The sequence below is a fragment of the Manacus candei genome, unplaced genomic scaffold, assembly GCF_025592945.1.
Source record: "Manacus candei isolate 608988 ecotype Guabito, Panama unplaced genomic scaffold, ASM2559294v1 h1tg000142l, whole genome shotgun sequence".
NCBI lineage: Eukaryota > Metazoa > Chordata > Aves > Passeriformes > Pipridae > Manacus > Manacus candei.
The window spans coordinates 1,011,319-1,038,391 of record NW_026138190.1 but is presented as its reverse complement, the minus strand read 5'-3'; the positions used below and the strand labels follow the sequence as shown (position 1 = coordinate 1,038,391).

The following is a 27,073-nucleotide window of genomic DNA, read 5'->3' as shown; positions in this document are numbered from 1 at the left end:
GGCACTCCCCTCCTCCTGGCCTCAGGGGCACAGACAGCAGCCATGGCCAAAGGCCTGCAGAAGGTGGCTCTGGCAGGGCCTTTCAGCTTCTCCCCCTCCCTGTCTCCTCTCCAGCCCAGGCTGTCCTACGGTGTCCATGCCCTGCCCCTTTCCCTGCAGGCTGTCGTCATCCCCCCGGCTGCCCCACCTGGCTGGCACCTTCCTGCACTGACATCTCTGCGTCCTCCCTGGCTCTTCCTGCACACACAAAGCCTTGGCCTCATCCACACTCCTCCTGGCTGATGTGTTGCAGTGTTTTCCATGGAGTGAAATTCCTTTTTCCTCATGTCCACTCGGGACCTCCCCAGCTGCACTTGGCATTAATTCTTTCTTTCTCATGCTCTTTTCTGCTCTGACAAAAGGATCCACCGTCTCTAAATCCTCCCTTCAAGCCCTCTCAGGGCTGTCCTGTGCTGTCCTCAGTCTCCACACCATCAAGGTCACAACTCCTTAGCCCCTCTCTAGTGCTCATGTGCTTGAGACCTTTCAAGCCCATCTTGGGAGATCTCTGGGCACTCACAGTTGTTTTTGCAGATGAAAATGTCATGCTCATAGTCTAAGTAAATCACTGAGATACTTTTTACCAAGGTCTGTAGTAGCAGAACAGGGGCAATGGCTTTGAACTGAAAGAGAAGTGTTTTATATTGGATAATAGGAGGGAAGATTTAACAATAAGGGCAGAAAGAACTGGAACAGGTTTCCAGAGAAGTGGATGTCCCATCCCTGCATTTGTCCAAGGTCAGAGACTGTGAGTAACCTGAATTAATAAAAAATGTCACTGTCCATGTCCAGGGACTTGGACCCGATGACCTTTTATCTCCCTTGCAAGCCAAATCATTCTGGGATTCTTTAAAGTCCCAAAATCTTTCTCCAAGAATTTCCATTTTTGAGGACATGATTTCCCATGTTTTTGGAAAAACCCTTCTAAACCCAAAAGGTAAAAAAATTAGTTCCAAGGAAGTTCCAAGGTATCTGTATGAAACTGTAACTAAGTGGGTTAATGGCAGAACCTCTCAGTTGAGGATGGGGGATTTGGCCTCAGGGTCTGAGACTCATGATGGGCAGCCAGAAAGAGTATTTGGGGACCGGGCAAGACTTGTCATGGGATGTCTAGGAAAGAACCAAAGCAAGGGTAGGATCACAGTGGTCACTGGAGGAACAAGCTTCCCCTTGTGCAGATCATTGAGAAAGAGATTGAAGTGCCCTGAGCCCAGTGCTGAGCCCTGGGAACACCCCTGGATGGAACTCCATTGCCCACCACTCCTTGGGCCTGGCCACCCACACACATGTTTGCCCAGTGAACAGATGCTGCAGAATGTGTTTGATAAAGGTCCTGTAAGCCCAGAATATTGGGGTGAGTGCAGATTTAGCTCTGCACAACACAGAAATTCATACTCTTTCCCTCTTTTCCTCCCTCTATGGATGGAGGGAACTTGTGACTCACTGTGTGCAAAGGGCAAATATGGACAGAATTCAGACCAGGGAGTGTTGAGGTTGATCTTGAGATCTGTGCTTGACACAGAAGGGGTTTGCCATTGGTCTAAGACTCTGCAAAGTAGACTTCAGTGGAGGCAGTGGGAACTTCATATACGGCAAAGAATTAAGGGTTTCTTTTTTTATTGAAATGTTTCCTTCCTTTGGTTTTGTTTGCTGGCAATAAATGAACATCCCTCTGTGTCTCGGGCAGCTCTTTCTCCAAGGCAAGCAGGTGGGAGTTGGTGCCAAGGAGCTGAAACCTGCAGGTCCAGCCTTGAGTGGAGGGAGCTCAGATTTGCCCAAGGCTGCTTTGAGTGCCAGGGCTTTGATGAGGGAATGGTGGGGTGGGGATAGGGATAAAGTCTGATGGATTGTCAGACATAAATGGTGTTGATTTTCTTATCTATTCAGACTGAATTAGGAAGTGCTTGGGATCAGTATCAACTGGGGATTGCTGATATCAATGTAAAACCAGGAAAAAAGTAAACAGGACACAAAAAAGACATCTTTTCTCATGGTTTTAGTAATACAATATATTTTCACTTGGAATGCACTTCTGAGATCTGTCGAATTACCACAAAGGAATTGAAGACTTAGAAGTAAATTTTTCCCAGGGGCTTGTCTGGTTAAGATGCCATCACTGAGAAGAGAATGCGGAGGAATGAGCAGACAAGGAGACCATCCCTGGGGCTGGGGAAGCAGGAACTCAGAGTCACTGGTTCCAGGTGGCAAATGGACTGGGGGATGTTTCTGGGAGAGCCCATAAAGGGTGTGCTGGTTTCAGGGGGAGTACAGTTAAATTTCTTCCCCGTGGCTGGTGCAGGGCTGTCTTTTGGCTTTGTGCTGAACACAGGGTTGATAATCCCAGAATGACGGAATATGCTGAGTTGGAAGGGACCCTGATATCATTTAAAGTTGACTCCCTGCCAAGTCTCCAAACCTTACCACAAGAAGTCATCCCCCAAAACCTCAGGGAGAAGAGGGAAAAAAACAACCAAGAAAACTGAAACGAGAGAGAGATAGCAAAAGCAATATATATAAATGTATTTACATTTATATTACAGTTATATACAACTGAAATATATATACAATTTCACAGGGAAAAGGGAAAGGGAAGGATAAGGGAAAAAAGGAACAAGATTAAAATAAAATATATATATATCCTGATCAAAAGCCCAAGATCTAGCAACTAAAAGAATTAGCAAAGAATATCTTACTACTCTCCTTGGGACAATGGAGGGTCACACTGGAGCGACTGTCGGCAACCTCCGCCTCCCAAGGTCAGCAAGGCCTTACCAGACCTCACTCCCCAACACGACAGACTCAACAGCAGGGAACCTGCACCTCCAAAGCCACCAGAAGGAGAGAGAGCAAAGACCTCTCCCCCTTTCTTCCTACAGCCTGGTTTATGTAAAAATCGTAGGGAATACTGGAAAAATCTGGGCACTTCCTTGGTTACAAACTGGTCACCAAGGAAGGCCTAGACCAAACTATCACAACCCACAAGGATCCTCCAGTCCAATTCCTACCCTGCACAGGACCATCCCTGAGGGTCACACCATGAGCCTGAGAGGATCATCCAAACACTTCTTGAGCTCTGTCAGCCTTGGTGCTGTGCCCACTGCCCTGGGGAGCCTGGTCAGTGCCCAACCACCCTCTGGGGGAAGAAACTTTGTCTAAAATCCAACCAAACACAACTTCAGGCCATTCCCTGGGGTTCAGTCCCTGGTCCCCCCAGAGCAGAGCTCAGGGCCTGCCCCTCCTCTGCCCCTCCCCAGGTCTCCCCTCAGTCTCCTCTTCTCCAGCTGAACACACCAAGTGCCCTCAGTGTCCTCACACGCCTTCCCCCCAAGGCCCTTCCCCATTTTCCTTGCCCTCCTTTGGACACTCTCTAATGGCTCAATCTCTCCCTTCCATTGTGTCCCCCCAAACTGCCCCAATGGTGCCTGTCAGGTCCCTTCTCTCAGCAGGAGAAGATGGCTCAGCCCGTGACTCATGGCTGGGCCAGGGGCTCTCCAGCTGCCCCTGCCCTGGCCTGTGACAGCCCAGCACAAGCACCTTTGGTTCAAAGAGGCCCTACAGTGTCACAATTGCTTCTTGATTCCATGAGGCCCCACGTGTCCCAGTGGCCACTTGCTTCCATGTGTTTCTGTAGTTGCCCAGGATTCCTTTTGTTCCATGAGGCCCCACATGTCACAATGGCCCTTTGATTCCAGGAGATTCTGCCCTGTTCCAGGTGTCCTTCAGTTCCATGTGGCCCTGACATGGACCCCTGACACCGTGAGGTTCCACAGTCTCCAGGGGCATTTTTGTTCCACGAGGCCCTGCAGTGTCCCAAGGGCCACTTGATTCCAGGGGGTTGCTCGGTGTCACAAAGGCCCCTTGTTTCCACAAGGTTCTGCAGTGTCTCCTTGTTCCCACTGTTCCATGAGGTTCTGCAGTGTCACACTGGCCCCTTCATTCCATGAGGTTCCACAGTGTCCCTGGATTCCTTTGGCTCCATGAGGCCCTGCACTGTCAGACTGGGCCCTTGATTCTCTGAGGTTCCACAGTGTGACAATGGCCCCTTGGTTCCCTGAGCTTCCAAAATGTTTCTGGGTTCCTGTGCTTTCATGAGGGCCCACGTGTCAAATGGCCCCTTGGTTCCACGAGTATCCACAGTGTCCCAGTTTTCCTTTGCTTCCATGAGGCCCTGCAGTGTCACAATGACCCCTTGGTTCCATGAATTCCAGAATTTCTTGGAGCTCCTTTGGTTCCACAGGGAGCTGCATGTCCCAGTGTTCCCTCGTTACCGGGATGTTCTCCACAATTCCTTTAGTTCCATGAGGCTCTGCAGTGTCACAACTGGCCCTTGACTCCATAAGGATCCAAAAAGTCCCAGGGTTCCTTTGGCTTCATGAGGTCCTGCACTGTCACAATGGTCCCTTGTTTCCATGAAGTTCCACAGTGTCCCAGAATTCATTTTTTCCATGAGGCCGTGGACTTTTACTCTGGAGCCCTGATTCCCTGCAGCCATGCTGTGTCACAATGGCCCCTTGGTTCCATGAGATCCTACAGTGTCCCAGGGTTCCTTCTGGAGCATGAGACCCTGCAGTGTCACAGGTGCCCCTTGATTCCATGATATTCCACAGGGTTCCTCTGATTCCATGAGGCCCCACATGTCACAAAGGCCCCTTGATTCCAGGAGGTTCCACAGTGTCCCAAGGGTCCCTTGAGCTCCGTGGGGCTCTTTGACATCCCGTGACCTCCCGGCTCTTTAGGAGCCCTGAGAACTTCAACAGGGGGAAGTGCCGGATTCTGCCCTGGGATGGGGCAACCCCGCAGGGACGGACAGACTGGGAAGGAGAGGCTGGAAAGCAGGGCCGGGAAAGGGCCCTGGGGGTGCTGGTGGGTGGCCAGTTGGCCCTGAGTCAGCAGTGCCCTGGCAGCCAGGAGGGCCAAGCCTGTCCTGGGGGCATCAGGCCCAGCATGGCCGGCCGGGCCAGGGAGGGGATTGTCCCGCTCTGCTCTGCCCTGGGGCGGCCTCACCTGCACCATTGGGGCAGTTTGGGGGGACACAATGGAAGGGAGAGATTGAGCCATTAGAGAGTGTCCAAAGGAGGGCAAGGAAGATGGGGAAGGGCCTTGGGGGGAAGGCGTGTGAGGACACTGAGGGCACTTGGTGTGTTCAGCTGGAGAAGAGGAGACTGAGGGGAGACCTCAGTGCAGGTCCAACTTCCTGGGGAGGGGCAGAGGAGGGGCAGGCCCTGAGCTCTGCTCTGGGGGGACCAGGGACACGACTGAGGGAATGGCCTGAAGGTGTGTCAGGGGAGGTTTAGGTTGGATTTTAGACAAAGATTCTTCCCCCAGAGTGTGGTTGGGCACTGACCAGGCTCCCCAGGGCATTGGGCACAGCACCAAGGCTGACAGAGCTCAAGAAGTGTTTGGATGATCCTCTCAGGATCATGGTGTGACCCTTGGGGATGGTCCTGTGCAGGGCTAAGGGTTGGACTGGATGATCATTCTGGGTCCCTTCCAACTCATCCTATTCTGTCATTCTGTGATTATCAACCCTGTGTTCAGCACAAAGCCAAAACACAGCCCTGCACCAGCCACGGGGAAGAAATTTAACTGTACTCCCCCTGAAACCAGCACACCCTTTAGGGGCTCTCCCAGGAACATCCCCCAGTCCATTTGCCACCTGGAACCAGTGACTCTGAGTTCCTGCTTCCCCAGCCCCAGGGATGGTCTCCTTGTCTGCTCATTCCTCCACACTCTTCTCAGTGATGGCATCTTAACCTGACAAGCTCCTGGGAATAATTAATTTCTAGGTCTTCAATTCCTTTGTGGTTAATTAGACAGATCTCAGAAGTGCGTTCCAAGTGAATATATTGTATTACTAAAACCATGAGAAAAGATGTCTTTTTTGTGTCCTGTTTACATTTTTCCTGGTTTTACATGGATATCAGCAATCCCCAGTCGATATTGATCCCAAGCACTTCCTAATTCAGTCTGAATAGATAAGAAAATCAACACCATTTATGTCTGACAATCCATCAGACTTTATCCCTATCCCCATCCCACCATTCCTTCATCAAAGCCCTGGCACTCAAAGCAGCCTTGGGCAAATCTGAGCTCCCTCCACTCAAGGCTGGACCTGCAGGTTTCAACTCCTTGGCACCAACTCCCACCTGCTTGGCTTGAAGAAAGAGCTGCCCAAGACACAGAGAGATGTTCATTTATTGCCAGCAAACAAAAACAGAGGAAGGCACAGCTCAATAAAAAACAAATGTCCTTCTGCTGCTGTATATTAAGTCCACATTGCCTCCATTGAAGTCCACTTAGCACAGTAGATAGTCTCATCTCTTCCAGCTCCAGACACAGGCCCAGTCCCTAAACTGGGGCAGCCAGAAAGCTGTTCTCATCTCCTGACCAGTCCTACTCTGCTCAGGAAAGGAATCTCAGACAAAAGGTTATTGCAGGTTCATTTCTGTCACTCAAATCCAATAGGAGACTCCCCAGTTAGACTAAGTCTCTGGGACACACCAGATGGGGGCTACTGAAGAAGGAGGGAATGGAAATAGGTCTTTTTTATAAGAAAACATCAAAAACTTAGAAATTAAAAAATGCATAAGGAAAGACCTCATTGTTCATGGGAGTTCTGGCACACAGTGGGAGCGTCATTCAGCAAACAATATTCTGCAATTCAACCTCACGGACTGTTCTGACCCAAAAATCAAATCCCCTTGAGGTCCACAGAGTGTTTCCCCATCCCTCTGCATCATCCACCAAGGGCACCCAAGTCCTTGAGCAGAAACAATCCCATGGGGGGCTTTGCCTTTGCTTAAGGCAGGACTAACCCAAACTGTCCTCCCTAACATGTTTGTCATATGGACCACAGGGATTTTATCCCCTTCAATGGTACGGAGAGGTTCTTTTTGGGCAGGGTCAGTTCAACTGGTAGAGTTAACTAACTAGGTTTGTGTGATGCCTTAAAGCTTTTAGGATATTTTTTTTATTAGTTTAAAAGTAGTGGTGTAGTAAATGTCGATGTTAATGTAGCTGTATTATATGCCACCCTCTAGCATAGTAGTTTACACAGACCCAACCCTATGACCCCATTTGATATCAAACTTTCTAAATTCCTTTAGTGTGTTTAGACTTCTTTTCAAGGTAGAATTGTAGAAAAACACCTCTATTGAACAACATCCTGCCCTAGGCCTGGACAACAAGATCCCACAAGAGACAAAGCAACCTTCCAGCCCAGAACTTTGGAGGATCTCCAAGGACTGTACATGCTGTGAAGAAGATAAAAATGAGGAAGAAGGGGTCCAAAAGACCCCAAACCCAATTCCCCAAGGGACGTATTGGGGGCAGAACTGGGCAGAACCGGGGGGTGGAGAGTTCTGGCATTGGACAGACCATCTTCTAAAACTGTAGAACCATTGCCTGGGAGGGCGCGTCGTGTGTGTTCCCCTGGGCCTGTGGGCCTGATTAAAGGACCTGCTCTTCTGAGTTGATCTTACACACTTATTGGTCTGGAGTTTTCTCTCTTGAGCTTACAGGATTAACAAACTGGGTGGCTTTTGCTAAATGCACATCCCAAGGTTTTGCTTTCCAGGTGGTTTTGAACAGTCCACTCTACCATTCAACTTTCCCAGAGGTTGGTGCCTGACAGGGAATATGATCCATCCACTCCATGCTGAGCTCTCTGGGCTAGGTGTGCCTAAGGTTGTTTTGGAAAAGAGTCCTGTTGTCCAACTCCAGTGTTTCTGGAGGGCCGTGTCTCCCCAGGACTTGCTTTTCCAGGCCCAGGATGGTGCTCTGGGCAGTGGTGGGAGGCACAGGGGGTGTCTCCTGCCATCCAGGGGTTGTGTCCACCATTGTCAGCACATAGAGCTTGCCTTGGTGGGTTTGGGGAGTGTGCTGGGATCAATCTGCCAGACCTGCCCACATCTCTATCTCAGCCATCATCCCCCACCCCACAGGGGCTTTACCCTCTTGGCCTCTTTGATGGCAGCACGTTTCCCAGTTCTGGAGAACCTGGCAGTTGGTGTCCATGGTTAAATGCAGCCCTGGATCACAAGCCCAGCTGGATGTTGCACCTCTTCCCTGAGGCCCTGAGGTGTCCTGGGCCCAGCCAGTCAGGAATAATTCCCCCTGGTGTTGCCAGTCCAGCTCTACCTGAGACACTTTCATCTGGTCAGTCCCATCCCCCTGTCCATTGCTGGATGTCACTCAGGAGCCCAACTCTTGGCTCCCTGTGCATCTCCAGGATGGACTTTCACAGCCAACCTCTCAACCCGGGTGGCAGGAGGGCCTACCCTGAGAAGGCCTAAAATGCCATCAGACAATGCCAACAGTGCCAGCTCTCATGCAAGCTGTCTGTGAGATCTGCCAGTTACCAGTGGCACCATGGGAATGGTTTTGGTGTTGAATGATGCTCAAACCAGCCTGGTTCACCCAACTCCAAACACACATCCTGCTTTTGGAACTTGGACGGGACAGAGAAGCTGCTCACTGGCCTGTCCATTTGTGAGGAGCAGTCAATCCCTTCCTACTAGAGAAGTCCAGTCCCCTTTCATCCAGGCAGGTTCTTCTAACACAGCCCTTCTTGGGGTAGATGTGTGGAGATTCCTGCCTTGGCTGGGGACGCCCTCCAAGGACACTCCTCAAGGTTGAGGAAAAGAAATCTCCCCACGACCGTTGGTCTGGGTGAGTTCCATCAGATCTCTACTTAATAATTATTTCTTTTGGTTAGCTTGAATATAATTGTTTCAATAATTGCTTCAATATAGTGCACTATCCTATCCTATACAGTACTACCAGTAGTTTTCGCCTTTATGCTGTGTAGTAAATAATTCTGATTTAGATCTTTTGTCTGATCATTTATAGAAATAAGGGATTAATTTTATATTACTATTCTCATTTTGCCAATCATTAAAACCAGTCGGAAAAAAGTGGTTCAATCACACTTCTGTAATTCCTTAAATTTATTGTGTTGACAAAATCTGAGGAAAGATTGGATCCCTTATTCCTTGAGGCCCCGCAGTGGGACAATGGCTCCTTGATTCCATGAGGTTGCACTGTTTCCCAGTGTTCTTTGGCTCCATCAGGCCCTGCAGTGTGACAATGGCCCACTGATTCCATCATTTTCCCCAGTGTCACAATGGACCCTTGATTCCATGAGGTTCCCCAGTGTCACAATGGTCCTTTGACTCCAGAAGGCCTTGCAGAATCAGAATGGCCCCTGGATTCTGTGAGGTTCCACAAGGTCACAATGGATCCTTGTTTCCATGAGATTCTGCAATGTCCCGTTGGTTCCCTTTGGTTCCAAAAGGTTCTGGGATGTCACACTGGCCCCTTGATTCCCTGACATTCCACAAAGTCCCGGGGTCATTTGATTCCATGAGGTTCCACAGTGTCCCATGTTCCCTTTGGTTCCAGGAGGCCCCAGTGTATTCCAATGGCCCCTGGATTCCAGGAGATTCCACAGTGTCCTGGGGTTCCCTTCTCTCCCTGACTTTTGGCAGTGTCCAGGGTCCCTTTGTTCCCAGGAGGTTCCTTTGTTTCCATCAGGTCCTGCCACATCCCAGACTCCCTTTGGTTCCATGAGGTGCTGCAGGGTCACAATGTCCCCTTGATTCCAGGAGGTTCTGCCATGTCCCAGGGTTCCTTTGGTTCCATGGGGTTCCACAGGGCCAAAACTCCCTGGTTCTTATCCTTCCAACATTTGTGGGCCCATTCCATCCCTGCCTGGGATGGAGCCCCATTGTGTTTGTGCAGGAATGGATCCATGGCCATCCTGCCACTGCACCAATTGAATGCTGCACAAACGTCACTGCAGGCCCGACCCTGGATGCAGGAACAGTCTGGGAACTCCAGGCCTGCTGACATTCAGCAGAGCCAGTCGGGGTCCCAAAGAGCACAAGGGATTGACTGCAACCCCTGCAGGTCTCTGGCATTGCTGGGGACAAATGCAGGAACTGCCAGGAGCTCTGCAGAGCCCTGACAGTGCCACTGCAATCCCAAGCTGCATTGCCCGGGGCAACCCTCAGCACAGCCAAGGCCACAACCCTTCCTGAAAGGTGTCCCTTCTGGGCAGGGCCAGGGGGACAAACCCCTCCATCTGTCCCTGCACATGTTGGGTCCAATTCTCATCCCCCACTTAGGGACAAAGTCAACCTACATTGGGTGTTTAGCTTTGCATTTGCTTCACTCTTTTGTGCTTCCAACACACACACCCCCCAGTGTGGGCAGAGTCTGGCCCCCCCAGAGAACACAAGACCTGACTAGTTGTGGCTCCCACTGCAGTGGCTGGAACTTGGGCCACAATCTGTGCCAGGAGCAGAGAGGTCCCTCCCCACAGAAACTTCTTGGCAGTGGAGTTATTAGGAAAACGGGACAGGCTGTGGGGATCAGTGTCAGGGCATGGCCTGGGAAGTGTCTTGACCAGCCTCCTGTTTAACATGACCAGCTTTTTCAGCCTCTTTGCTCTCTGTTTTCTCATGCTTGTTCTTCCAGAAACCACTGGGATCCTGCCCTTGCTTTGGTTCTTCCCTAGACATCCCAGGACAAGTCTTGCCCAGTCCCCAAATCCCCTTTCTGGCTGCCCATCATGAGTCTCAGAGCCCGAGGCCGAATCCCCCATCCTCAGCTGCAAGGTCACCCTGAGAGCTTCTGCCATTGACCCACTTGGTTACAGTTTCCTACAGATACCTTGGAACTTCCTCGGAATTAATTTGTTACCTTTTGGGCTTAGAAGCGTTTCTCCATAAACATGGCAATTCATGTCCTCAACATGGAAATTCTTTGGAGGAATTTGGGACTTAAAGAATCAGAGAATGGTTTGGCTTGCAAGGGAGATAAAAGGTTTTCTGGTCCAAGTCCCTGGACAGGGACAGTGACATCTGTTACTAATTCAGGTTACTCACAGTCCCTGACCTTGGACAAATGCAGGGTTGGGACATCCACTTCTCTGGAAACCTTTTCCAGTTCTTGCCACTCTGATTGTAAATCTCCTATTATCCAATACAAAACTCTTCTCTTTCAGTTCAAAGCCACTGCTCCCTGTTCTGCCACTACAGGCCTTGGTAAAAAGTATCACTAAGATTTACTTAAACTATGAGAATGACATTTTCATCTGCAAAAACATTAATGAGTGCCCAGAGATCTCCCAAGATGGGCTTGAAAGGTCTCAAGCACATGAGCACTAGAGAGGGGCTGAGGAGCTGTGGCCTCACTGGTGTGGAGACTGAGGACAGCACAGGACAGCCCTGAGAGGGCTTGAAGGGAGGATTTAGAGATGGTGGATCCTTTTGTCAGAGCAGAAAAGAGCATGAGAAAGGAAGAATTAGGGTCAAGTGCAGCTGGGGAAGTCCTGAGTGGACATGGCGAAAAAGGAATTTCACTCCATGGAAGATGCTGTGGTGCAACACGTCAGCCAGGAGGAGTGTGGATGAGGCCAAGGCTTTGTGTGTGCAGGAAGAGCCAGGGAGGACGCAGAGATGTCAGTGCAGGAAGGTGCCAGCCAGGTGGGGCAGCCGGGGGGATGACGACAGCCTGCAGGGAAAGGGGCAGGGCATGGACACCGTAGGACAGCCTGGGCTGGAGAGGAGACAGGGAGGGGGAGAAGCTGAAAGGCCCTGCCAGAGCCACCTTCTGCAGGCCTTTGGCCATGGCTGCTGTCTGTGCCCCTGATGCCAGGAGGAGGGGAGTGCCCCTTGCAGCCCTGGGGCCTCATGGCCTCCTTGTCCCTGCTCAGCAGCCTGGCAGGTGCCACCCCATGGGCCTGCCCTTGGCATTGCACATCCCACATCCCAGTGCCCCAGGAAGAACCCTGAGGAATGAGGCAGGGACAGGATCTGCCTTCCCAGGGGCTGAGGGTCAGGGCTTGGTCCTCTGGATTAAGGAAACAAGTCAAGGTTTCTTCAGCATCAGAGCCACCTTTCCCTTGCCTGTCCATCCTTGGCATCACTGTCTGCAGATTTCTGCTCTAACTGGAACCTGGGCACACGTTCTCAGTTGTGTCCCTCAATGAGACTCATTAGCACTACAGGAAACTTCAATGTTTTAATCTCACTTTGACTTGTTGAAAAGTTGTTTGAACTTCCTCTCAGGGACTGAGTCTCATGTAAACAACCCCAAATCCCCCTGAGGGTCGTGAAATGCCTGGGGCTTTTGCTGTGCTGCTGAGCTGGGCCAGGCTCCTGGCACACAGGGAGCTCCTGGCAAGTGGGCAGCACTGCAGAGAGACAGCTCTGCCCAGGAGCAGCTCCTCTGCACAGCCCAGCAGGGCTGAGGGCACTGCCTGCAGCACCCAGGGCACAGGAGAGAAGGCAGAGAGACGAGAGGCAGCCTGGGCTGGGAGGTGACTGAGCTCTCACCACACGAGAAACCTTCCCAGGATTTGAATGAATATTTCTCTGACTGTAGAAATATTAAACATCCCTTCCTGGAGGCATCTCCTAAAGCTGGCACATCCCACAGCTTCCAGGATCTTTCAGCAGGACTCTCCCAGTTGCTGCAGTGCAGGGGAAGTGGCCACATGGCAGAGCAGGGCAGGAGCTGCAGGCAGCAAGGGCAGAGAGGAGAAGGGAGCAGGAGGTTCAAGGGATCCTGGGCTGGGAGGACAGGGCAGAGCTGCTCAGGGCAGGAACCTTGCCAGCCCTTTGCCAGGGTCAGGCTGTGGCTGCAGAGCAGTGCAGGTGAGTTCCTGCAAGTGCCTCTGCCAGCTGCCAAATGGCAGCAGTGGCAGGAGCTGTCAGGAGGGCTCTGCTGGATTTGCTGGGGTGCAGCAGGAGAAGCTGCTGCAGAGCAGGACTTGCTGCTGCCCCCTCAGAGGCCCAGGGCAAGAAGGTTCCCTGTGGCAGGGCTGGCTGTGGGGTGGGAAGGTGGGGGTGCAGCCAGGGGTGCCCAGGGCTGTGGGGCAGAGCAGGGTCCTGCCCCCAGGGCTCTGTGTGCTGGGGCAGGGACTCTGCTGCCTGCCAGGGGCAGCTCTCAGCCCGGCCAAGGAGCTGCCACGGCCCTGCAGGGAGAAGGGGTGGGTGGAAGGAGTGACCCCTCAGGGCAGGGCAGGGCTGGGCAGGGCTGGGCAGGGCCCTTCAGCTGCAGGCTCAGGGCTCCTCACAGCTTCAGCTCCACCTCCTCCATTCCCAGGGGCCCTTCTCAGGAAGCACATCCCCCCAGAACACCTCCCCCTTCCCAGCCACCGCAGGGGTCTGGGATCTGCTCTGCAGCCCCTGCCCAGGCAGAGCTGCCCCTGGGCACTGGGCTGGGGATGGCTCTGGCAGCACTGGCAGGGAGCTGAGCTGGGCACAGGCAGGGGCTGCTGGCAGGAACAGCTCCTCACCCAGAGACAGGCAGGCAGGGAGAGGGAGCTGCTGCCACAAGGGCTGGGCAGGGGGATGGGGGCCCCTCCCTGCTGTCCCTGTGGCACAGACCCCTTCCCTGAGCAGCTCCTGCCTGGGCTCCTTTCCCAGCCTAAGCAGAGCCTGTGCCCTCAGGCCCACGGGGGCTGGGCTGTGCATTGCCCTGCAGCAGCCAGAGCCCAGGCAAGGACAGGGCCCTGATTTCCAGCTGTCTCTGTGTGTCCCTCCTCCCTTGGCAGCAGCACTGTGGCATTTCACTGCCATCCCCTGCTGCCTGGGCTCTCCTTGTTCTCACCACTGGGTTTTCTGAGCCAGTGTGGGGTTTGGGGGGGGCAGATTCCTGTGCAGACACAAACCCTTTGGGTGCTGCTGTGGGGATGTGTCTGTGGGAGCCAAGTGCCCAAGTGCCCTCCAGGCACCTTCAGGGTTCTCAGCTGTTTGCCTGGTTGTCCTGCAGGGCTGCAGGTGCCCTCCAGAAGGGCACACCTCTGCCATAGCATCTCTGTGCTGCACAGGATCCCCATGGAGAAAACTCCTCAGTGCTAAATCCATGGAAATGCTCTGGGCAGCTGCAAGGAGCATTTTGTGTCTCACTCTGGGAGGGGAGAGATGAAAAGGTGAGGAGTGTGTCAGTCTGTTCTTTGGACATGGATTCCTGGATCTCTGGGCAGTTTCTCTGGAGGGGAACAGTTGAGTGTGATGCTCCTCCAGCTCCAAGCTGCCAGCACAGGGCAGCTGAGCCCAGGACTGATGGGCAGAGCAGCTCTTCTCTCTGCACTAAGGGACCGTCCCTGTGCCCCTCAGAACCCACAAGACTTGACCTGCAGTGCAATAGAAATGTCAGGGATTTCAAACCTCCACAGCCACTCCTAAGTGTGGCAGGTGCAAGTGGGTGAACAAATCCAAAGAATTCCCTCAGCTCACTCCTTCATTTGGGCAAATTGCAAACAGCAAAGCTGAGAAGCTCTTTGATGTATCACGAGTACATTTAATTTGAGATCACCCTGCATTCCAGGTTCCCTCTCCAGCAGAGCAAGAAGGAGTCCTTGGGAGCCCATCAGAGAGTTCCTGCTTCCAATGCTCCCCTCAGGCAGCAAAAGGCAGAGCTCAGGGGAGGGAGCTGCAGGGAGGTCTGAGAGAGGAGAGAGAGCCTGAGAGTGGGGTGGCTGAGATGGGTAAGGTTTGGCTGCAGAAGCCTGGTCTAACTCAGCAGTGACTTTTCCTCCTCAAAAGATTGAAATACGCTGGGGAAGGAGCAAATGTCCAACAGCAGCTCCATGGCCCAGTTCCTCCTCCTGGCATTTGCAGACAGGCGGGAGCTGCAGCTCCTGCACTTCTGGCTCTTCCTGGCCATCTCCCTGGCTGCCCTCCTGGCCAACGGCCTCATCCTCAGCACCGTAGCCTGTGACCACCACCTGCACACCCCCATGGGCTTCTTCCTGCTCAACCTCTCCCTCACAGACCTGGGCTGCATCTGCACCACTGTCCCCAAAGCCATGCACAATTCCCTCTGGGGCACCACAACCATCTCCTACATGGGATGTGCTGCACAGCTCTTTTTCTTTCTGTTCTTCATCTCATCAGAGTATTTCCTCCTCACCATCATGTGCTACGACCGCTACGTTGCCATCTGCAAACCCCTGCACTACGGGACCCTCCTGGGCAGCAGAGCTTGTGCCCACATGGCAGCAGCTGCCTGGGCCACTGGCTTTCTCACTGCTCTGCTGCACACAGCCAATACATTTTCCCTGCCCCTGTGCCAGGGCAATGCCCTGGGCCAGTTCTTCTGTGAAATCCCCCCCATCCTCAAGCTCTCCTGCTCACACTCAGGCTACCTCAGGGAAATTGGGTTCATTCTGGTTAGTGCCTGTTTAGTGTTTGGTTGTTTCATTTTCATTGTTTTCTCCTATGTGCAGATCTTCAGGGCTGTGCTGAGGATCCCCTCTCAGCAGGGACGGTGCAAAGCCTTTTCCACGTGCCTCCCTCACCTGGCTGTGGTCTCCCTGTTTGTCAGCACTGTCATGTTATCCCACCTCAAGCCCCCCTCCATCTCCTCCCCATACCTGGATCTGGCCCTCTCAGTTCTGTACTCGGTGATTCCTCCAACACTGAACCCCTTCATCTACAGTCTCAGGAATTAGGAGGTCAAGGATGCTCTGAGGAAAATGATGACTGGATGCTTTTCAGGAGCAAGAAAGTGCCTGTTTTCTGGTGTGTAGCATTCAGAATGGGACTCCTTAATGGTCCAGCCTTCCTGCTCAGGTTTTTCATGGAGGTCATTGGCTTCTTCTTGCAATAACTTTCTATGCAATGAAATATTATTATGCATCTGCCTTCTAATTTAGTGTCTACCCATTGAATTTGACACAGAGATGTATAAATGATGAACTGTACTCTCTGAGTCTTTAAACAAAATAAAGGACCCTGCAGTGCCTTCTTTGTCCAAGACCCTTCTTCTCAGATGTTCCTAAAGGACAGCACACTGCAGGACAGGGTGTCTTTGCAAACAGGAAGGGGACAATAATCCCAGCCCAGCAGCACTGCCAGGGAGCAGCAGTGCTTGGTCTTTGCAGAGCTGCTCTCTTGCCACTTCCACACTGTCCTCCTGAGCCCCTTTCTCACTGTAAGGCCTGAGTGCTCTCTGAGCACAGTCCTGGGGGGTGGAAGGCCTTGGAGCACAGGCAGGGACAGGCCCTGGGAACTTGTGAAGCAGAGCTGGGCTCCCTTCCAGCATCTCCAGGATGCTCTGGGATCTTCTGAGGCCACTGCATGGACTGGGTCACTTCTTCTGTCACCTTGCTCCAGGGCTGCAACTCTCCTGCAGTGTCACCATGACACTCCTGCTCTCTGCTTTCCAGGTTCCATTTTCAGATCCAGTCTTCCCCTCCTGTTCCCAGGGACATCCTGGGAGTGCTTCAGAGCTGCCATCCTGGGGCAGCTCCTGCCCAGCGTGGGCAGGCACAAGGTCTCTCCAGCTGCTCCTCTCCCCTCCCCAGTGCCACTGTTTTCTGCAGCCTCCTCATCCTTGCCCAGCACAGCCCTCCTGGCACAGTTGGACACAGCCCTTGTTCTACCCCCTCCTCAGGCACCTGCCCAACCCCCTCAGCTCCAGCCTGATGGCCACAAACCTTCAGGGCAGGGAGGCACCAGGGAAAATGCTGAGGAAACCTTTCAGCTGCACTCAAATCCAATTGGAGGGGTTGGCCTGGAGGAAGAAATCCCTTTTCATTCTCCAGAACCACCAGGACAACTTGTGTTGTGTCCTGGGCACTCCTCTGCAAGTGTGGGCTATGGAAAAGGTTTTGGTGTCAGGGTTATTGGGAAGGCTGGGCAGTGTCACTGGGAGACCTCTTCCAAACCCTTGGAAAGGCCAGAGCCAGCCCAGAGCTTCCTGCAGCCTTGGCAAAGGCAGACATGGAACCAGTCTGCAAACAGGGCAGCAAGGAGGGTTGGCAGAGTTCCAGACTGCTCAGGCTCAGCAGGGAAGGGGAGAGGGCAAGTCCTCCTGCAGCCATTGCCAGGCATGGGAAGGACAAGGCAGGGATTGCAGAACCCCTGTAGGAGGGAAAAGATGATGTTGTGTGCCCAGACTTCAGCAAGACCCTGGACGTGGTGTCCTGTGGTCTCCTTATGGCAAGACTGGTGAGAGCTGGACTGAAGAAGTGGAAGATGTGGTGGGTGGGAAGTTGGCTGAATGAAGAGTGTCCAATAAAATCCATGGTACAAAGTCCTCTTGGCAGCAACTTCCTGGTGAAGTCCCTCAGTGACCAGCCCTTGACTACCAATGCAGAAGATCTCTTTATATAATGGGACAAAATGCATTTTCACGTCCTTTGTGGATGATGCCAAATTTTGGGGCCCTTGAGCAACCCATCTTGATTTCAAGACAAGTATTGGGGCAGGAACTCCAATAAAATGAACTCACTCCTCTTTTATTCCCCACCAGTACAAGGAGACATAATACAAGGACAGTGCAAGTGAAAGAATAACAGTTTACTGACAATAGAGCAGCAAAACCAGCAATACCAACAGAACGGTTCAAACCAACAGCAGAGAGAGAAATCATTTCATCTCTCCCCCCGTCCTGAACGCCCTTTTCTAAACAGATAAAAACAGTGATCAACACGTTTCCCTTCCCCTTTTGCATCCTATGAAACAAAGAACAAAAACAAACCCTCGGGAAAGAGGGGGCAAAGCAAAATGTGGGAAACTCTCTGGTCTGAGATCAGTTGTGCTGCCCAAGAACACGCTGACCCCAGAGGTGTCCAAGCGGGGCAGAGCCGGTGACTCCGGTCCGTGCGGCGGCGGGGGGGAGGCAGCGGCTCTGCTTGATTCCATGGAGTTCTGGGCAGGCACAGGGGGTGCCATGAGACTCTTCAGTGTCACTGTGGCCCCTTGGTTCCAGGAGGTTCTGAGATGTCTCAGGGGTCCTTTTGTTCCAAAGAGACCCCCCATGTCACAATGGTCCCTTGGTTCCATGAGATTCCACAGTGTCCCTGCATTCCTTTGGTTCCCTGAAGCCCTGCAGTGTCACAGGGCCACTTGAGCCCATAGAGTTCCTCAGTGTCACAATGGCCCCTTCATTCCAGAAACTTCCACAGTGTCTCTGGGTTCCTGTTTTTTCCATGAGGTTCTCCAGTGTCACAATGGCCCCTGAGATCCATGAGCTTCCATTGTGCCCCAGGGTTCCTTTGTTTCCAGAAGGGCCTGCACTTTCAAAATGGCTGCTTGGATCCATGAGGTTCCAAAATGTTTCAAGGTTCCTTTCTTTCCACAAGGCCCCAAGTGTTTAATGGTCCCTTCATTCCCCAAGATGGGCAAGGACCTGGAGGGCCCAGAGCAGGCCCAGGGGGTTGGCAGAGGAATGGGAGGTGACCTGGATCTGCTCAGCTCTGCAGTGACCCCCAGGAGAAGGTTCTGGGCTCTGGCAGGGATGTCCTGTGGCACAGGGGCTCAGGATCAAAGTTAATAAGGCCAACTGCATGTGGGGCTGCCTTGGGGGGAGTGTGGCCACTCAGATAAGGGAGGTGTCACCCCCCTGGACTCATCCCTGGGCTCACCACATCTGGACTGGTCTGTCTGGGTGTGAGGTTCCCCATTCTGGAGGAATGAGGAAGAACTGGAGAGGTTCTAGAGGAGATCTGACAGGATGGAGCTATTCTTGATGCTGGAAAGAAAAAGAAACTTGTAAAGTGCAGTTTGGAAAGTTCAGACTTGAAGGTGGGGAAAAAGGAATGTTACTCAAAGGGGAATCTTATGGAGACAGAGGTCACTAAGAGGGTGATGGCCTGGCTTTGTGTTTCAGGGAACAGCCAGAGCTGGTGCAGAGCCATCAGGGAGGGTCTAGAAATGCTGCTGGGAGGGGGTGGGAAAGCAGGAGGGGTGTGTGCAGCCTGCAAGGCCAGAGCAGCAGCAGGGCCAGGGCAGGACAGCCTGCAGGAGAGATGGCCAAGGGCTCTGGCAGGGCTGCAAGGCCCAAAGGCACCCAGGCCTTTGTCCCCTTGCCTCTGGCAGCTGCCTCTGCCACTCAGGCCACCACAAGCCACTTGCCTGGCAGGTTCTGCCCTTGGGTTCTGCCTCGTCCCTCCCTCAGCAGCCTGGCAGGGGTTGCCCAGTTTTGGGCCTTTGTTGTTCCTCCCCCTCCCATCCCAGTGCCCCCCAAACAGCCCTGAGCCAGCCGGGAGGGACAGGATCTGCTGGGCCAGGGCCTGGGGCTCAGCCCTTGGCCTTTGTGCTCCACAAAACCAAGGCAGGCTTTGCTCAGCATTGCAGGGGCCTGCCCAGAGCCTTGGTCTGCCTGCACTCCTGGCCTCCAAGGAGCTGCTCCAAGGAGTCCCTGGGGAGGCTTTGGCAGTGCCTGCCCTCAGTGGGGCCCAGCAATGCTTCAAGGCACTTGCAGTTTGGCTTCTGACTTCTTCAGCAGCTTCTTCCATCTTCTCTCAGTACCTCAGCATCATGGGCTGGGCTGCAAACACACCGTGGGGCTCATTAAAATGCAGAATTCCCTCAGGATCTCTTTGTCTTCCTTTAATTGTCTTCAAGGCAATTTCAAAGCAAGTCTTCAAAATTTGTACTTTTTTTGTTTTAATTCAATTATGGATACTTTTTAGCTCAGAGGAGAGGTGATAGAGGTGTTCTCCAAGTGATCTTGATGCTGAGTGTCTCCTCAGGAGATCCACACTGACCCTGGATGATCAACCTTGCTCCTCACCCCCCAACCTCACCAGTTCTGACATGGCCCATCTTGGACTGACAGCTGATGCAGCTCCAAACACACTGTGGGACCCATTAAAACACTGAAAAACAAATTGTTTCCCGTCCTTTAATTGTCTTCCAAGACTTCAAGATATCAACAACTAATTGGAGTTGTTTTGTAGTTTAGCTAAGGAGGAAGATTTTAAAGTGAACATCACAAAAAAATATGTATTTTTTAATGAAAGACAATGATTTAAACAGAGCCTTGGGATGCAAGAGGGTCAGGGTGCAAAGGACTTGGATCCAAAGACAAGGGGGCAAAAGACATTAGTAGCCCTTAATCCTTGACCAATTGAACGATTATCAACTGGTTCAATAGCATTTGCTATAATTTTAACAGTGACTGAATTCAAGATTCACAACAACATTCACCCCACAGTCAGTTCACACCCACACCCAGGCAGAGATGTGTGGACACATCAAGAGCTGGGGGTGGAAAGGTCCCTCTCCCAAATTCTCCTGTTGTCAGGGAAACACTCCCCCAAATCCCTTTGTGTTTGCCACCAGACAAGGGTCCCAGCTGGAGGAGTGTTTGTGGAGGGGGATCAGAATTGTCCTGGGCATCAGCGCCGCTCTTTGGAGTGTTGCAAACTGGAGGGTTCCCGAGCTGGGAGAGGCTGCCAGAGGTGTCCCACTGAGAGGGAGGGGCTGGGGAGCTGCCAGGGCCTCCCTCAGCCCCGCTGGGTGTGGGCTCCCAAGGGGACTGGCTTTAGTTCTCTGCTGAATTGCCATCCTGGTGTCAGGAATGACTGGAGTTTCCAAACTATTTGGGAATTGCATCCAAACTGTTCCATTTGGGTTATGATTCAGGTAGGGAATATTCCAAGGCTTTCATGGGATGACTGATTATCCTGTGTTCCTAAACTATTCCACTCCAGATTGTTCCCACCTGTATCATCCAGGAGCACCTGGTCCAGTCCAGGGACACTTCCCCACAGCCCTGGTCCAGTCCAGGGGCTCTTCATTGCTCAGCTGGTTTGGTCAAGGCTTGTCAGGAGCTCCTGAGATCATACCTATAAGAAGGATGGGGACAGACTTAGTTGTAATAAGACAAGTGATAATGGTTTTCAACTAAAAAAGAGCAGATTGGAACTAGATAGAAGGAAGAAACTTTTTACACTGAAGGTGGTGAAACACTGGCACAGGTTGCCCAGAGAGGTCATAGATGCCCCACCCTTGGAAACATTCAAGGCCAGGTTAGAAAGGGCTCTGAGCAACCTGATCTACTTGAATATGAACCTGTTCATTGTGGGAGCTTGGCCTAGATGTCCTATAAAGGTCCCATCTGACTCAAACTCTTTAGGATTCTATAGTTCTTTCCTACAGAGCCAAGGTTGACAAGGATCCCACAGGTTTCAGACCCAGCTATGGGTCCTTTGATGGCCCATTTGGCAGCTCTGCTAAAAAGCTGCTGCAAAGAACCTCCAGACCTAAAGGAGCTTTTGTGCTGGGCTCAGCTGTGGCTCTCAGGGCCTGGGGGTTGGCTTTTGGCTGCCAGGTGCCCACCAAGGCTCTCTCTCACTCCTCCTCCTTCTCCACCCACCTTCATGCCTGCAGAGTTGTTTCTCCTACATTTCTCTCACTCCTCTCTGGGTTACAGCACCCTGGATTTTATCCTTTCTCCAAAGGGTTATCACACAGGTGCCTCTGGAATTGCTTTTTGGCTCAGCTTTGGGCACTGGCTGGGCCATTTTGGAGTTACCTGAAACTGGCTCTCTCTGACACAGAGTCAACTCTTGATCTCCTCTTCCCTAAGGGAAACCTGCAGCCTCCTCCCTGCTACCAAACCTGATCCACAGGGTCATTAAAGTGCCCAGGAATACAGGAGGTCATTGATCCCATTATTCCTCAGGCTGGTTAAACAAGACTTTGTCCTCTTCCTGTCCCTGACTGCAGGTTCTTTCTGTCAGAGCAGAGCTGGGCTGGACCTCAGCCGTGTTTTGCTCCAGAGCCTGCTGGGGTGGGGGCAGAGGGCAATGGCAGAGGGACTGAGGTGCCCCGAGGAGAGCAAACCCTGCTGTCCTCAGGGCCAGAGAGACACAGGGCTGGGCTGGGCAGCCTGGCAGGACAGGGCTTTGCTGCCTGGGGGGGTCTCTGCCACCGTGGAGGGCCTGGAGGCTTCAGGTGACTGATCTGCAGGAAGGAGAAAGTGCTGATGGAAATGTCCTTGGCTTTGGACATCCTGGGATCCAGGAACACTGTGAAAGTCACTGTTCTGTTCCTCGGCTGCACCACCAAAGGGGTGGGTAAGAGTTATCAAGCATTGGAACAGAATGTCCAGGGAAGTGGTTGAGTCACTACAGAGAATTGTTAAGGTTGGAAATCATAGAGATCATAGAGATTATCGGGAATTTTAAAATCTGGCCCAGATATCACCCCACAACAGCAACCATTAACCCAACACTGGCATCTTCACCACTAAACCGTGTCCTCAAATGCCACAGCTCCATGTTTTTTGAACACTTCCAGGGATGGTGACTGTAAGACCCCAGGGTTGAGCTACGAGCTCAGCAAAGGGGTTTTACTTTAAAAAATATAAAAGGCACCAAAAATATCTGCCCTCCAGATATTTGAAAAGGGCCTTCAGTTCTTTTAATGCTTAGAAAGAGACTACAAGGGAGAAGACACTGCACACATTTTCTCAAGTGGTCAGAAAACACACTTTTAATGGCAAACTTTAGAAAATAAGGGAGCTTGGCAGAAGGTAACAGAGCAATATTCAACCAGAACAGAGCATTCCCCAAAGCCTTGGCTGATCACAAGCCAACCCATCCCAGTCAGCTGGATGGTTTATTGACAATGTGTCCCGAGGGGCGGCACCTCCAATGCCACAGAAACCCCTCCCCTGGATTAGGAAACCTTTGGAATTCAGGAGGTGTTCCGGTGGAGTCATTGGGACACTGCAGGGCCTGCTGGAATCCAGGGGCCGGTGGGACACTGGGGAGCCTCTTGGAGCCAAGGGAACCCCGGGATAATTTGGAATATCGTGGAATCAAAGAGCCATTGTGACACTGCAAGGCCTCAAGGAACCAAAGGAATCCTGGGACACAGTGGAAACTCAGGAAATCATCAGAGCCATTGTGACGCTCCAGAACTTCATGGAACCAAGGATCCGTTGTGACACTGAGAGGCCTCATGGAACCAAAAGAACCCTGAGAGTTTTTGCAACCTCATGGAATCAAGGGACCGTTTCTGGCAGGATGTTCTGCTCTGAAAATATCTAAGAAATGGTCAAAGAATACAAAAAAATTAAGCTCTCTGTGTTGAGTTACTGCTGGTGTCAAGGTGCTGTTTTTAATGTTGAATTATGCTAAACTCAAAATGCTTCCTGAAACTTCAAACACACATCCTGCTTGACAGAGAAGCTGCTCCTTGGCCTGCAAATATGTCTAGCAGTCAAACCCTTGATAACTATAAAAGCCCCGTCCAACTTTCCTGTGGCAGATTCTTCCCCAGACTTCCTTGAAGTGTGTGGAGCTTCTGCCATGAAGCAGGGACAGCTCTTCATGGTCACTGCCCAGGGGTTAAGTGAGAGAGAGAGAACTACCCCCTGTCATTGTGGGGTGAGTTACCTCAATCTCTACTTCAGGATTGTTTCTTTTTGCTGGTTTTGATCCAATTCCTTTAATAGAATGACTTTGATAGACTGCACTGTTCTAGCTGACACTATACTACTAGGAGTTATACTGCGCAGTAAATAATTCTGTTTAATGTCTCGTCTGTTCACTTGTCTGATCAATTTTCTGTTTATTTGTCATAATAAATAATTCATTTTATAGAAATATTTCTGATTTGCCATCACTAAAACCTGCAGGACAAAGTGATTGAATCACACCTCTATAATTCCTTCAATCTAAACCAAACTCTGAGCCTGAGATTGCATCCAGCCAAAGCCAGGCTCCTCTCTGAGAAGGAATTTAGAAAGCAAGGGGGTCCTTTCTGCCCCTCGTAGCTCAACGAGACGGCTTCTGCATCAACTTTGTCTGAGCCTTCCACCCCCAGCCCCAAGCTGTGACACAGGGGCATGTCTTGTCCATCAGTGCAAACATGGACTCCTGAGCTGGTCATTTATGTCCCTCCTTGGAGGGAAGAACAAGCCCAATGGCCTGGGGTGAGAGGCCAGTGCTGGGAGCGGCGCTGGCTGTGCCAGGGCACTGCTGGGTGCCCCCACCCTGAGCACTCCCCCCCTTGTGCTGGTCACTGCTGTTTTCCTCTGCAGGGCGTTGTGTTGGGCACATCCTGGAGAGCAAAGTGGAAAGCAGATGGAAGCTTTGAGGCCCTGGCCTGAGGAGATGCCCCTGCAGGATGGCAGTGCTGCTGCAGAGGTCAGCTCTGTGCCAGCAGTGCCCGTGGCTGTCCCTGCCTGCAGTCCCTGGACAGTCCTGCAGCAGGACTGGCACCGACTGCCAGAGCACTGAGGCCTCCACCAACACAGGGCTCTGCAGGACAGTGTGGAAGGGAAGGGAGAGGAGGCCATGGAGGAGAAGGGCTGCTGCTCCCTGGCACTGCTGCTCTGCTGGGACTCTTTTCTGGCCCAGCTCTGCACAGAGGCACCGACCCTGCAGCTGCAGAGAAGTCAGAGAGGAAAGATGTCAGGCTAACAAGTCAATGCAGAGTTCTTCATGTGGTTTAAGCAGACAGTGAGTACAATTCCCATTTTGTACAGCCTCTGGGCCAGGCTAGAAAGGAAAACACTGAATTGAAAATAGTGCTTATATATATATGCACACATTTATATGTATAGTTATATGTATATATCTATATATATAAAGATTTTTTGGTGTGAACAAATTCTCACAAAAATAACACCCCTACCAGGAGCAAACAATAGAGAAGATATGGTGGGCATATACTGATATATATAACAGGATTGGCCTTTCATGAGGAACATTAACAAACAGAAGAAGGAGAGTTTATTGCTTCTGAAAAACAACCAGTTATGAGTTTCCTCAGGGCATCTTTGAGCTCCTGGTTCCTCAGGCTGTAGATGAGGGGGTTCAGTACTGGAGGAACCACCGAGTACAGAACCGAAAGGGCCAGATCCAGGGATGGGTAGGAGATGGAGGAGGGCTTCAGGTAGGCAAAGACTGAGGTGCTGACAAACAGAGAGAGCACGACCAGGTGAGGAAGGCACGTGGAAAAGGCTTTGTGCTGTCCCTGCTGAGAGGGGATCCTCAGCACAGCCCTGAAGATCTGCACATAGGAGAAAACAATGAAAACAAAGCACACCAAAAAGAGAAAAGCACCCACCCCAATGAGGCCAATTTCCCTGAGGTAGCCTGAGTGTGAGCAGGAGAGCTTGAGGATGGGGGGGATTTCACAGAAGAACTGGCCCAGGGCATTGCCCTGGCACAGGGGCAGGGAAAATGTACTGGCTGTGTGCAGCAGAGCATTGAGAAAGCCAGTGGCCCAGGCAGCTGCTGCCATGTGGGCACAAGCTCTGCTGCCCAGGAGGGTCCCGTAGTGCAGGGGTTTGCAGATGGCAACGTAGCGGTCGTAGCACATGATGGTGAGGAGGGAATACTCTGCTGACATGAAGAAGAAAAAGAAAAAGGCCTGTGCAGCACATCCTGTGTAGGAGATGGTTGTGGTGTCCCAGAGGGAATTGTGCATGGCTTTGGGGACAGTGGTGCAGATGCAGCCCAGGTCTGTGAGGGAGAGGTTGAGCAGGAAGAAGCCCATGGGGGTGTGCAGGTGGTGGTCACAGGCTACGGCGCTGAGGATGAGGCCGTTGGCCAGGAGGGCAGCCAGGGAGATGGCCAGGAAGAGCCAGAAGTGCAGGAGCTGCAGCTCCCACCTGTCTGTCAATGCCAGGAGGAGGAACTGGGCCATGGAGCTGCTGTTGGACATTTGCTCCTTCCTCAGAGTATTTTGATCTGTTGAGGAGGAAAAGTCACTGCTGAGTTAGACCAGGCTTCTGCAGCCAAACATTGCCCATCTCAGCCACCCCACTCTCAGGCTCTCTCTCCTCACTCAGACCTCCCTGCAGCTCCCTCCCTTGAGCTCTGCCTTTTGCTGCCTGAGGGGACCATTGGAAGCAGGAACTCTGGGATGGGCTCCCAAGGACTCCTTCTTGCTCTGCTGGAGAGGGAACCTGGAATGCAGTGTGATCTCAAATTAAATGTACTCGTGATACATCCAAGAGCTTCTCATCTTTGCTGTTTGCAATTTGCCCAAATGAAGGAGTGAGCTGAGGGAATTCTTTGGATTTGTTCACCCACTTGCACCTGCCACACTTAGGAGTGATTGTGGAGGTTTGAAATCCCTGACATTTCTATTGCACTGCAGGTCAAGTCTTGTGGGTTCTGAGGGGCACAGGGACGGTCCCTTAGTGCAGAGAGAAGAGCTGCTCTGCCCATGTCCTGTGCTCAGCTGCTCTGTGCTGGCAGCTTGGAGCTGGAGGAGCATCACACTCAACTGTTCCCCTCCAGAGAAACTGCCCAGAGATCCAGGAATCCATGTCCAAAGAACAGACTGACCCACTCCTCAGTTTTCATCTCTCCCCTCCCAGAGTGAGACACAAAATGCTCCTTGCAGCTGCCCAGAGCATTTCCATGGATTTAGCACTGAGGAGTTTTCTCCATGGGGATCCTGTGCAGCTCAGAGATCCTATGGCAGAGCTGTGCCCTTCTGGAGGGCACCTGCAGCCCTGCAGGACACCCAGGCAAACAGCTGAATACCCTGAAGGGGCCTGGAGGGCACCTGGGCACTTGGCTGCCACAGACACATCCCCACAGCAGCACCCAAAGGGTTTGGGTCTGGACAGGAATCTGCCACCCCAAAATACCACACACTGGCTCAGAAAACCCAGTGGTGAGAACAGAGACAGCCCAGGCAGCAGGGGATGGCAGTGAAATGCCACAGTGCTGCTGCCAAGGGAGGAGGGACACAGAGAGACAGCTGGAAATCAGGGCCCTGACCTGGCCTGGGCTCTGGCTGCTGCAGGGCAATGCACAGCCCAGCCCCCGTGGGCCTGAGGGCACAGGCTCTGCTTAGGCTGGGAAAGGAGCCCAGGCAGGAGCTGCTCAGGGAAGGGGTCTGTGCCACAGGGACAGCAGGGAGGGGCCCCCATCCCCCTGCCCAGCCCTTGTGGCAGCAGCTCCCTCTCCCTGCCTGCCTGTCTCTGGGTGAGGAGCTGTTCCTGCCAGCAGCCCCTGCCTGTGCCCAGCTCAGCTCCCTGCCAGTGCTGCCAGAGCCATCCCCAGCCCAGTGCCCAGGGGCAGCTCTGCCTGGGCAGGGGCTGCAGAGCAGATCCCAGACCCCTGCGGTGGCTGGGAAGGGGGAGGTGTTCTGGGGGGATGTGCTTCCTGAGAAGGGCCCCTGGGAATGGAGGAGGTGGAGCTGAAGCTGTGAGGAGCCCTGAGCCTGCAGCTGAAGGGCCCTGCCCAGCCCTGCCCAGCCCTGCCCTGCCCTGAGGGGTCACTCCTTCCACCCACCCCTTCTCCCTGCAGGGC

The 27,073-nt window shown here is 52.5% G+C and overlaps 3 protein-coding genes across 3 annotated transcripts in view; 2 read left to right on the top strand and 1 right to left on the bottom strand.

The window, feature by feature from the left end:
* Positions 1-27,073, top strand: part of LOC127462881 (serine/threonine-protein kinase pim-1-like) — a 194,383-nt gene that overhangs the window by 106,664 nt on the left and 60,646 nt on the right. The window lies entirely within an intron of this gene.
* Positions 14,624-15,505, top strand: LOC127462854 (olfactory receptor 14J1-like). Its single transcript, XM_051771800.1, has one exon. It carries the CDS (start codon positions 14,624-14,626, stop codon positions 15,503-15,505), a length of 882 nt encoding a protein of 293 aa, XP_051627760.1.
* LOC127462875 (olfactory receptor 14A16-like) lies at positions 24,510-25,469 on the bottom strand. The gene has a single exon (XM_051771809.1). The coding sequence runs from the start codon at positions 25,467-25,469 to the stop codon at positions 24,510-24,512; it is 960 nt and encodes a 319-aa protein (XP_051627769.1).